The sequence below is a fragment of the Cyprinus carpio genome, chromosome A23 (assembly GCF_018340385.1).
Source record: "Cyprinus carpio isolate SPL01 chromosome A23, ASM1834038v1, whole genome shotgun sequence".
In the NCBI taxonomy this organism is placed as follows: Eukaryota; Metazoa; Chordata; class Actinopteri; order Cypriniformes; family Cyprinidae; genus Cyprinus; species Cyprinus carpio.
The window spans coordinates 18,597,264-18,610,065 of NC_056594.1; the positions used below are offsets into that span (position 1 = coordinate 18,597,264).

The 12,802-nt window shown below is 35.5% G+C and overlaps 1 protein-coding gene across 1 annotated transcript; it reads left to right on the plus strand.

The window, feature by feature from the left end:
- The first annotated feature begins 497 nt into the window (after positions 1-497).
- On the plus strand, positions 498-6,592 carry LOC109078876 (tetraspanin-31-like). Its single transcript, XM_019094057.2, has 6 exons — positions 498-687; positions 3,374-3,541; positions 3,646-3,726; positions 3,831-3,971; positions 4,282-4,392; positions 4,818-6,592. The coding sequence occupies exons 1-6, from the start codon at positions 625-627 to the stop codon at positions 4,890-4,892; spliced, it is 639 nt and encodes a 212-aa protein (XP_018949602.2). The 5' UTR covers positions 498-624; the 3' UTR covers positions 4,893-6,592.
- Positions 6,593-12,802: the final 6,210 nt, after the last annotated feature.

Sequence of the window (12,802 nt, forward strand, 5' to 3'; positions counted from 1 at the left end):
GCGTGAGCGAAAGTTCTGCCGCTAGAGGGGCTGCGGTTCCGATTGACGTCACCGGCTAGTTCAGCAAGAGATGAACCGAGTTTCGCGAATCAGTTCTTTGGAACTGTTCATGTAAAAAGAATCAATTAAAACGGAAGGATTTTTAGTGATTCCTTTACTTACGTGCGTCATCACGTAGTTTCATAACATCCTCTAAAAAACGTTTCTGTATGGAGGAACACATTTCTGTTTAATTAACAATAGTAGTTAATGCTAATTTCATGTCTTTTAGTTGAGTTAGTTGCAGCCGTGATTCAACTATTGAAACATTATAGTTATTTACAACCAAAATATAATTTACATTGGCATTAAACAATGCTCAATTTAATTTAGTCGCTGACTCCAGATCTGGGCTGCGTTTCTCAAAAGCATCGCATTGGTGGCTGGTAAACGCAGCCCTGGACCACAAGCTAGGAACGATTCAGTTCAGTTGATTCATAGAAAAGATTCGATTCCAATGAACGATTCGTAATATTGCTTACCACAAGAGAAGAAGAAAGAGCAGCTTATAACGCACTCACAGCAGCGAAAACAACATCTTTAACATATCATTTCATCTCACCAGTAAATGCCCGAAGATTCAACATGGTTTGTGGCGGATTTACGTGCTCGAAAAACGCCCTCTGTTCGCTAAATGTAGTTTATATGGTGAGTCGCACATACGTGTATATTTAGCTCAGCTAGCCCGTTAGCAGCGGCTAATCCGGTATAAATACTTGAAACATTAGTTATTTCCCTTTTTTGTAATTTGTACTGGATTTAAGGCGTGTTATGAACATTTTGCTGTATTTATATTCAATATAAAGGTGTCTGATGCTAGGTTATAGAGGCGAGGTCTTTGTTTTATAGCTATCAGTAAATGAATCAGCTAACTTAGCTGCTTGTTGTCATAGGCGGTAACTTACTAACGTTAGTTAAACAAAACCTTTTTTAAAGGGAATAAAAACAGGCTTGGGTGTTGATATTAAGTTTTTTTAGTTTGTTTGTTTGTTTGTTGGCGAATCTTCTGAATTATATTTCGCCATCCACGGTTGCATAACCGCCCCGTGTTTGTGTAATATGTTTTTAACAACTCGAGTCCTCTTTGAATAAGTGTATTTTTAAATGTCCCAAATATATATATATGTAGGTGTGTCTATTTCACTGTTGATTACCCTGGAAGATTTTGGTCTGGCAGCTTCATGAATGTATTTGTCAGGCTCAAATGTTAGTTTGCATGCTTGCTTAATATGATACACACAGGACTGAGTCACTGATCATACTTCCGTAATGTCTCTGACTCACACGAGTGATGACAATGATGGGTTAAAATCATGGTGTCACACGTTGCCAAAAATAAGGGACTTTGCACTCAGTCAGAGCTGTAAATGAAGTTGCATTGCTAAATGACTTTGGGTGGTGTAGTCTAGTGGTTAAAGGCCTTAAAGGGTTAGTTCACCCAAAATTATGTCATTAATGACTCGCCCTCATGTCGTTCCAAACCCGTAAGACCTCCGTTCATCGTCTGAACACAGTTTAAGATATTTTAGATTTAGTCCGAGAGCTTTCTGTCACATACATGTGAAAATGTATGTACGGTATACTGTCCCGAAAGAGAAGAAAATGCTGAATAAAGTCATAATTTTTGTTATTTTTGGACTAAAATGTATTTTCGATGCTTCAGTAAATTCTAACGGACCCTCTGATGTCACATGGACTACTTTGATGATGTTTTTATTACCTTTCTGGACATGGACAGTATACCATACATACATTTTCAATGGAGGGACAGAAAGCTCTCGGACTAAATCTAAAATATCTTAAACTGTGTTCCGACGGTGAACGGAGGTCTTATGGGTTTGGAACGACATGAGGGTGAGTCATTAATGACATAGTTTTAATTTTTGGGTGAACTAACCCTTTAAAGGTAAAGAAGCTTCACCTCAGGTTGTCCATAGGGACTGCTTTTGTAATGAGTGTACTGTAAATTTGTTGATTTAAATATGGGTTTTGAACATACAAATCAGGGTCTTCATCACTTGGACCACTTTGTGGTGTGTTTGGTTTGGTTTTGCAATGTTCTCCGTAAGGCCATAATCATACACCTCATGCTGCCATTTAAGGAGGGACTGTGTGCACATTATTCGGTTGGCTTTGTGATATGCTGTCTATGACAGTAATGCTGTTCGGTTAGGTTATGTTGATACACATCATGTTGCTCTCTGTACCTAGTCTTTATCTTGCTGCCCTTTGCTTTGGGTTATATAGATTTCAGACAAAACCTTGAACTGTAGATTGACCCTAATCACAGTTTAGCTTATAGAAATGATGTGTAGTTAGTTATACACATTTTAGAAGCATAACAGCATGCGAGCTGTGCTTCATGTCTCTGTCACAGTAGTTGTGATGAATTTAAATGCAATAGTCGTCTTTAGGCACTGCAAAATTCCCATAGTTTTAACAACTGTAGGCCTCACTTAAAGTCAACATGAAATAAAAATTGACCGTTTACTCTAATAGCCTTATTGTGAATGATTCATCAGTGCATTGTTTGTCTTGTTATTTCTTCAAGTCCTTCTCTAGCTAACTACATTCTCTCCAACTACATGGTCATATGGAGAGAGACCATGCCCATTGATGAACATTCATAATTTACCATCTTTTTTGCATGCACTATTGATTGTAACTTATTTTATAATTGTTGGTTTGCCAAAGTGTGATATGTGTGTGCAACAAATATTATTGTAACTTATATATATTATATATATTTTTTTTTTTCAGTTTACCTAATTTTTTATTTTTAATTATTATTTTATTTTTATTTTATTTATTAAATTAAATTTATTTAATTTGGTTTGGTTTTACTTTTGTTTAATTAATTTATTTTATATTTATTTCCTTTTGTTTTGTTTAATTTTGATTGGGTTTGTTTTGGTTTTATTTCGTTTCTCAATCAATTTTTTGTTTACTTTATTTTTGTTGGATTTAATTTGTTTTATTTTGTTTGTTTTTTTAACTTTTTTATTTAGTTTTATTTTTTCAGACAATCCTATGGAAAAAAATTGTAAACAAATTAATTCAGTTAAAATGAATGTTTATTGTAACAGTGCCAGTATGGTGTTTTTATTGTTTGTTTGTATTTAATTATTCATTTATTTATTACTTTAAAAAAACTCTACAAATAAAGTTCCAGTTCCTCATAAATTTAACTTGAAAATGTCATATTATGGAAGTAAACTATGCTGTAAGCACCATTTCAGTTCCACTTTAGACAAAATATATTGTTATTTTTAATAAAATTTTATGTATACGGAAGGTTGTGACGTGTTTCTGATTGGTCTTTTTTCATCGTCAGCTGGTGGGTCTCCTGTTGATTGTGGTAGCAGCATGGGGGAAAGGCTTTGGCATTGTCTCCAGCATCCACATCATTGGTGGCGTGATTGCCGTGGGCTTCTTTCTGCTGCTGATCGCCATTGTGGGACTCATTGGAGCCGTCAATCATCACCAAGTCATGCTTTTCTTTGTATCCTTTAGCAGCATTTGTACTACATGTTTTTATAAAACATCAATTCTATATTCTTCTTTCTGAATCTTGTGAAGTCCTTGACCACGACTGCTTTTCCACAGTACATGGTCATTCTCTTCGTTGTGTTCCTCTTCCAGTTTGGAGTTTCCTGTTCTTGCCTGGCCATGAACCAGGGTCAACAGGTAATCCTAATTAACTTTAAAGCACTCTTGTTGTTGTTGCACAATTGTTTGTTGAGAAACTGAGTGTGATTCCTGGTTTTTGTCTTGTCACATTCCCAAAACAGGAGAAGCTGCTGAATTCATCCTGGGGAATGATGAATGACAACACAAGAATCAGCATTGAGAAGAAGCTGGACTGCTGTGGCTTGTTCAACAATACACAGAACCTGGGAGTGTTTATGTCTGACTTTCAACTCTGTGATGCTGTAAGAATATATCCTTGTGTTCGCTTTTGTTTTATTTTGGCTATTTGACACTTTAGTGAACAGATAAAATAGAGAAAGAAAAGGAAATTGGGTAGGAAAGGGGGTGAGCATGACAAAAAGCACGAGCTGCAAGAATTTAATCTGGTCCACATCTTATTCTGGCTCGCTTAGACTGTGAGAAATTGTCTGATCAACCCGCTACAGTTTATGGTGCATTTGTATCTGATAATAACACGAAACCTGATTGGTGAATGCTGAGTTACCCGAATGTGAAAAATGAAGATGAATACCCTGTTTTCTTTTCCTGCAGCCATGTGTAAAAAAGAGCTCCTGCCTCACCTGCGGTGAAAAGATGCTTCAGCATTCATCAGAAGCTCTGAAGATCCTTGGAGGAGTCGGCCTCTTTTTCAGCTTTACAGAGGTTAGTTCAGATCACATGTTGTCTGGGTCACATGTGCAAGGATCAACAAAGTTGTGGTAACTACTCTGAGATTTTTTTACCCAGTCATTTAAAAATAACACATTTCAGAGCTGTAACAACAATACCGTGGTACTGGGATATTTTTGCTTAAGGTTATCATACCGTAAAAATCTCATAACGGCCCATGCCTAATTATAATATAATATTATTTTAGGAAAATTTGTTTATTTAATATTGAACATTGATCTCTTATTTAATCATATTGCTTATATATAAATATGTCACTTTCAGCCATGCATTCAAGTGTTAATTTGCCTTAAATGATGGAATCACTTTAGCACGTGGACTTGAATGACTTTTTGCTTATTACAGCTATTATGCACCAGTATTTTGTTTCTAATCTATATTTTTATCCTTTCTCTCAGATCTTAGGAGTTTGGCTGGCCATGCGCTACAGGAACCAAAAGGACCCGAGGGCGAACCCCAGTGCTTTCTTATAGTCCCTCAGACCGTCTGTCCTAAACTATGTTTAGACTAGTCCAGCTATTCCAGTTCCCTTTTGCACAGGTAGAGTGGAGCGCACCAAGAGACCATTAAAGCATTAAACGCAGAACACAACCACAGATCCCGCTAACAAACTCACATTTGCACACCCGGTTCAGAACACACTAGATAACACACCGCACAAACAAACACATCTATTTTGATGACCCATTTTCCACACAAGGTCTGCAGAGGGCTAATTTAAACCAGCAGGAGGAGGTTTCATGTATGATAGGAAGCTCATTCTGGCACTTCCCCCATCCTTGATGTGAGAAACTCTTCCTGTTTCCTGTATGCAAAACGAAAATCTGCAATGTAAAGCCATCGGTGTCTGCATGTTCATAGCCTCAGTTTCTTGTGACACGGTCAGCTCACTTATGTACACATAACTAGGTATATAGTGCTGAAATGGTTCCTGTAGTTTCAGTGTAACAGAAAGTTAACCCACATAAACTATGTTAATGTTTAGTATCAGTTAGTCATGTATCTCCCAGGAAAACCGCATCCATGTCCGCTTTGAATCAGTGCAGACCTGAAAAACACCTGTGTTTTGTGCAATGCTTTATGAAGTCCGTCTCGATGAGGTGACCAGTCCAGCCTATGGGATATTAGTTTAGGAATTAGACATAAAACGTGAATATTCAAAAAACACTTGTCTTACTGTGTGTAACTGAGCCATGTGAATGGGAGCTTTTCCCCTGCCGATGGACTGCAGCCCTCCTGTTGTACATAGTCTTTACCGTGACAGGGTCGACGTTCAACCAATTTACAGATTCTTTTCCATTCTTATTTAAACCGCAGAGATCCTACCACCTCAGCCGGGTCTCGCTATTCTCACTGGACTTTTTAAGTTCTTCATTTCCTTTGAAGCTTAGTATTACTCATGGATATAGTGTTTTAATATCTTATGCTTTGATTTGTGGATGTTTGTTGAAATAATTTTGGCGTGCTATTTGCTCAGTTATCTGTCAGCTTGGTTTAAGCCATATACTCATGCACTAACTTGCAGTTTTTATTATTTGCAATCATGTATCGCTTCTTTCCAGCTATTTTTAAAAAGTACTAACGGCATCAGGTCCATAATTTTAGCACTGATTAATGTGCCATTTCAGTTAAAAATTTCTTATTTTGTGTTTTGCCAAATCTCTCTCTTTTTGTTGTTGTTGCGCTTATAATTTTTTCTTGTTTTGTGCGAATAGTGTTAAGTTGCCAAGTGTGCATTTTTTGCAATGTTAAACATTGTTATTGTAGTAGATAGATCATTTGTAATGACTTTTGTGCACATGCATATGTTAATTCCATATGTCCAGTATGTTCTTGTGTTAATTTGCTTATGCATATTAATAGAGGAACATACTGGCTAATACTCAAAGTCTTAACCGATTTAGTTTCCGCCCCACATGATTGAGAAAATGGAAACACTGAACCATCACTCAGTGCAGCTTAAATGTGTTCTGCTTCACTTGGTCATGGTATTATGAGTGTGTTTCACTGATGGATTTTGAAGAGGTGAAATCAATGTCTGTGCTATAGTAGTTATTTATTGCAATTGTGAGAAGGCCACGTTACCCGACTCGGTAAGCTGTAAGCACCACTTTCCCTGGATTTGCCTTGTATTTTTGAAACTGACTTTTCCAATTAAATATTCTTAGATCAATATCTGTGAAATTCTCTCTTTTTTTTATTGTGCACTCATCATGAGTTGTGTTCCTTAACTGGTTTTGCTTCAAAACTCATTAAAATTTTACATTTGACATTAAGTGGTGACCCAACAGTATCAAACCCGTGTTTAAAGGAATAGTTCACCCCCACAAATGTTTTTTAGATTTGCTGAAAATTTACAGGCCATCCAAGAGGAGTTCATTTATTCATTAGAACAGGTTTAGAGAAATTTAGAATTACATCACTTGCTCACCAATGGATGCTCTGAAGTGAATGGGTGCCGTCAGAATGAGTTCAAACCGCTGATAAAAACATCACAGTAATCCACAAGTAATTCACACCACTCCAGTCCATCAGTTAACATCTTGTGAAGTGAAAAGCTGTGTGTTTGTAAGAAAGAAATCTATCATTAATATGTCCATATATTAGCTTTTTCCCGTAAAAAACATTTTCTCATCTGAATCAGCAGAGAAATATACACCGTTTACAAGTCAAAACAGTCCAAAACTGTTCTAAACAAATGATTACTTGTGGATCATTATGATGTTTTTATCAGATGTTTGGACTCTCATTCTGTTGGCACCCATTCACTGTAGAGGATCCATTGGTGAACAAGCTACATTTCTCCAAATCTGTTCTCTGATGAAGAAACAAACTCTACATCTCGAATGGGCTGATTGTGAGGATATTTTCATCAAATGTGAATTTTTGGGTGGACTATTCCTTTAACTTACTTTGGTCTGTTATTTTACCTTGCATAATTTTGTTCATAACTTTTGAGAATCAGGCCATTTTGTTAATCTTGTCCATGTTTCATGTCAGTCAGATTTGTTCTACTTCTACAAAGTGAATTTGAATAGAGTTTGATGGGACACACAGCCTTTTACGTCATCATCAAAATATATGGGAAGTACTTCTCCATTTTAAAAGTGTTGATAATCCTGTTTAATTTGCATTTATTTTAAATGTACATGATTGTGGTGACATTTTATCATTTGCAATTAGCATTTGCCCCCAACTCCAAAAAAAAATGGGTCGCAACGTATCAACTGACAACCACTGGATTAGAATATCAAAGCAAACTGTAATTTGTTGTCATTGCTTTTTGTCTTTAAACTGCAAATAATCAAATATTACACAACAAACATACTTTAAAAACACAAGTTTTACATCTTTTTATTTCCACTGCTAATAATCCATTATTACGTAAGGATGATCCTAAAAAAAGACATGTTTTTTTTTTTTTCCAGCTCCTTACTTTGTATTCAGTGTTGAGGTGTTTTTTTCCTGTAAACAATTTACACTAGGCTGTTATATTTAGATTATGCAACTTGTGTAGGGGTGTAGGAGTGTGTAAAATGATTCATACCAGTACTAAAAAATATTCCACTGTAAACAATGTTATCTTACAAGATGTTCCCCTTGTGAGAGACAAACACTCATGCTATAAGGGTAAATTTGTTGTTGTGATGTCTCTCAGAGGTAAAAGATCCACTTCAAATTCCAGCATAAACAATAAGCTTTGTGCTGTGTGTCTGCTGATTTATATTGTGCCCATGATCATGTAGTGCTTTTATATAATGGGTGAAGTCATTATAATCTGGTTTTAGGCAAGTGTATTTGCACCTCAAAATGCTCTGCCTCTATGTGGTGCTTACTGGAACAAAAACAGCAAAATGCTGCGTTTAGATACCGTTTAGGATCCAAAAAGCAAAGCTTGGTCTAATATGTAAAAGCTTTGCTTTTAGAGCTTATTCTGTGCATGTATAGTATTTGTAATCCACAATCCAAACATTGTTATTGTTAACTAAAGCTAAAACTATCAAAAAGTGCTTTCTGAATACATTGCTGAAATAAAATATAAATATTAGATCAAAATTTAAAAGAGAATTAGACAAATAGAAAATCATAAAACTACAGAAGTTACTACAATTAAAAATATTTAAATATTTGTGCTTTTTTAAATTAAATATGACACAAAAAAAAAATTAAAAAAAAAAAATTAAAAAAAAAAAAACTAAAAAAACTAAAAAAAAAAATAAAAGAAAAAGAAATGCAATAAAAAATTAATAAAACCTAAATTCAAATTTAAAAAACTATAAAAGCTCATTCAAATTATTAATAAATACTAGTATATAATAAATATTGCTAAAATTATTAATCTCTCCCATCATGCAAAATCATAACATTTAAAGTTGTGCATGACCCCTTGAACTGAATATAATGGGGAAAAAAGTGAGGAAAAAATGACAAAAGCACAGCAAAATTACCAAAACTTAAACATAAATTTAAAATGAAGTGAAAATATGCAAATAAAAGCTCATTCAAATTAATAAATACTAGAACATAATGTCAAAATATCACTGGTTCATATAAAATCACAACATTTGAAGTTGTGCATGACCCCTCAAACTGAATATACTGAACAAAACTTAAGTGATAAAATAATTGAGGATGTGATATATTGTGAATAATGACAGACAGAGGTTTTCAGGCTTTAGATGCAACTATACAATTGACTCAATTTTATTGCTTTTATAAAGGTAAATGTAAATAAATGTCTGCAGTATCCTAATGCCATTATATAACCTTATCATTTGCACTGATGAGCTTCAGTGCATCAATAATCTGTTGTGGCCACAACAAATAGATCGAATGGTTCACAGCTGAAAGCACTTCATGGATAAACACATCAGCTGAATTTAAAATGGAACGACAGTGCATTTTATTATTAGAGCTGGACAATTTTGCGGTTCAATTAGATGCAAAGTGTACCATTTATGAAGCTTGTCTATTATTGTATAATTTTGTAGAATTTTTATTTTAATAACGTTTTAATTCTTGAAGGCTTATTTTTTGTTTTGTGCTCATGTAAGTAAAATGTGCACTGTAAGGTGTCTGGTTTCCTTGAATTTCCGGACATGCTCAGCAAAGCAAGCCCCCCATCCTCTCAGCACACTTGGGCTCTGTGTTGGGACACTTGCCAGTTTTCACTCCTTTCTACAAGTGTCCATATGCACTAACAGGTCTGACCACCTGTCTAGAGACCAATATAGCAAAAGGTCTATGAGATTTTTGAGAAGCAGCCTTAGCAAAGACCTAAATGTAGTAGTGCAACATATGGAGTATGATGATCAGCAATGGGAAAACGACTCTCTGCATCCTGACCTGTGAGGTGTTATCTGCTATGACGAATGCCATTTTTGTTGGCTGAGTCTTTTGAAGACATATAATGAAGCCGTTTACGATATCTCATGCTGATCCAGTCGGACAAACAGAAAGAGTAATCTCCCCTCAGAACAAGGAGACAAGGGGGTCAATAGCAGCATAAATAATGGAATGGACTAGATGCATGCTGTTCGTGCAAATGAAGACGGACCAGCCTAACTGTCTGTGGGTAATGAGATTTGAGCGTGTACTGTGTCCTCGCTGCGTGAGACACACAGCATCAGATGACCTGTTTGGAAAGGACGGCCCTGGTATAGTGTTTGGAGTGACAAGCCAACCTGTGTGCTTTCTAAACTCTTTTAGGACTAAGCTTAAGGGAGTAGTTTGCCCAAAGAATGAAAATCTGCTGAGAATTTACTCACCCTCAGGCCATTCAAGGAGTAGATGAGTTTGTTTCTTCATCAGAACAGATTTGGAGAAATTTACATTGCTTGTTCACCAATGGATCCTCTGCAGTGAATGGGTGCCGTCAGAACGGCGACAACATCACAATAATTCACAAGTAAACCACACAACTCCAGACCATCAATTAACATGTTGTGAAATGTAAATCTGCATGCTTGTAAAAAAAAAATCCATCATAAAAGAAAGTAAGTCATAGAGCTTAGGTTGTGTTAGTCTTGTGGTATATTGGTTTTTATTTATCGTGCAAGGGGACACGGGTTCACATCTTGTTTGAACATGATGTTTTTTAAACCAAGCAAAATTACAGCTGAACTTGACAGTGATCAGGATGCATTTTCATTGTATGCATAAGAGAAGCTTTGATGTTATGATAATAACTCTGTTTGTGTTCCACAGACAAAAAAGTCATAGAAGTTTCAAGTGACGTGAAGGTGGGTACATGATGATCAAAGCGAATGTAAATGATCTGTGTAAAGTGCAAGTAGATTGAATGGATCAAATTAACATGTGAGTGGCCAACCGACCAAAACAAGACATTTATAATGTTACAAAAAAATTCTATTTCAAATAAATGCTGTTCTTTTGAACTTTTTGATTAATCAACGAATCCTGAAAAAAAAAAAAATGCATCACAGTTTCCAATAGTTAATATATTCAAATAGAAGTTATTTTAAACAATATTGCTGTTTTACTGTATTTTTGATCCAATAAATGCACCCTTTGTGAGCGAGAGCCTTGATTTAAAAACATTAAATATGGAAGTGCGCGTGGTAATATTTTTAATAAATTATTTTTTGTTCATTTTATACGTGCATTTAGTTACATAGCAGATGCTGTAATCCAAAGGGACTTACAAATGAGGAGAATAGAAGCAATAATATTTAAGTGCTGTGACAAGTCTCAGTTAGTCTAGTGCAGTACAAGAAACAAAGTTTTTTTTTTTATAAGTATAATAGAAAAAGAATGAAGAATGCTATAGTCAGAGTGTCATTTTTTAATAATAATAAAAAAACAAGTCAAACGAATAGAGAATGCTAGTATTAGAGGGTCAATTGTTTTATAAATAAAAAGAAAACAAGTAGATAGGGTCAGGTGCAGATGGAAGAGACTAATTTTTTTTTTATTTTTTAGCCGTTTCTCTAAGATGGCTAAGGACCCGGATTGAGTTGGGCAGGTCATTCCACCAGCAGGGAACAGTTAAGGTAAAAGTCAGTGAAAGTGATTTTGTGCCTCATTGGGAAGGCATTATAATGCCCTGTTCGCTTGCAGAATGCAAGCTTCTGGAGGGCACATAAGTCTAAAGTAGTGAATTTAGGTAAAGGGGTGCTGAGCCAGTGGTGGTTTTGTAGACAAACATCAATGCCTTGAATGGCTAGCCAGTGCAAAGTGAAGAACAGAGGTGTGACGTGCACTCTTTTCGGCTTGTTAAAGACCAATCTTGCAGCCGCATTCTGGATTAGTTGTATCCAGAAGTTTGATCGAACTGGCTGGAAAACCTGCCAAGAGAGCATTGTAATAGTCCAGTCTGGACAGAACAAGAGCTTGAACCAAGAGTGTTGTGTCATGTTTCTGTGTAGCATGTAATCTTCAACATAGGCCCTAAACTTCCTAATGTTGTTTAAAGCAAATCTGCAGGATTTTGCTACATAACTTAAATTACTTTAAAAAAGTTATTTAATAAAAATAAACAAATTGCACCGTTCACCAGTGAGAGCAAGGTATTAAAATATTATCCTATAAATATTTCCCAGGAAGTGTTTGTATCAGAATATATGTGCATGCAAGGGTCCACTCACTTTGCAAAAGTTCAATTATTGATGAGCAGAACGGACACACTATATGCCTTTGTGCAGCACAGTCATGCCATAACAATAAATCAGTAATATGTATGTAATGATTTGTTGGAGATTGATCTGTACTACCAGAGAGGATCGCTTTGACAGCTCAGTGCCAACCAGGGTCTGACTCACTGTCCATTATAACTGTAGAGGACTGATCAAAGTTATAGGCATGTGTTCATGTAAGTGCCATCAGAAAGTATTTTGTGTTCCACAGAAAAGAGAAAGCCATACGGTTTGGAATGACACAAGTCATCACTTTAACCTTCATGTTTTGACCCAGAGAGGACCCAAAAAAAGAAAAATGCTTAATGTTATTGCATTGGACTAAAACTCACTTTGCTTACACAGGGTCTAACAACTTCCCCCAAAAAGTGATATTTTTGTACTTTTTTCGAGATTTCCCCCCAAACTTCTGGTTTTCCTGATCAAAAATGACCAACCATCAAAAAATTCGCTAGGAAATGTCTCATTATTCTGTATAATTACCAAATATTTCAATCTTTTTTGTCAACTTGTTTTCTTTCAGTTAGCATAGGTTTTGTCTTTCTTTTTGGAACTGATTGGTAATATGCCACATTGATCTCAGTTTTTGAGTGAACGCTGCCAAAAATATGCATCACTAATAATTTTTTTTTTTTCGCAATTTTGTTTCATAAATGCCACTTCATTTTATATTTTGTTATTTAATACAGTGGCATTATAACACCAAGTGTCCATGTACCTTTTAGAGT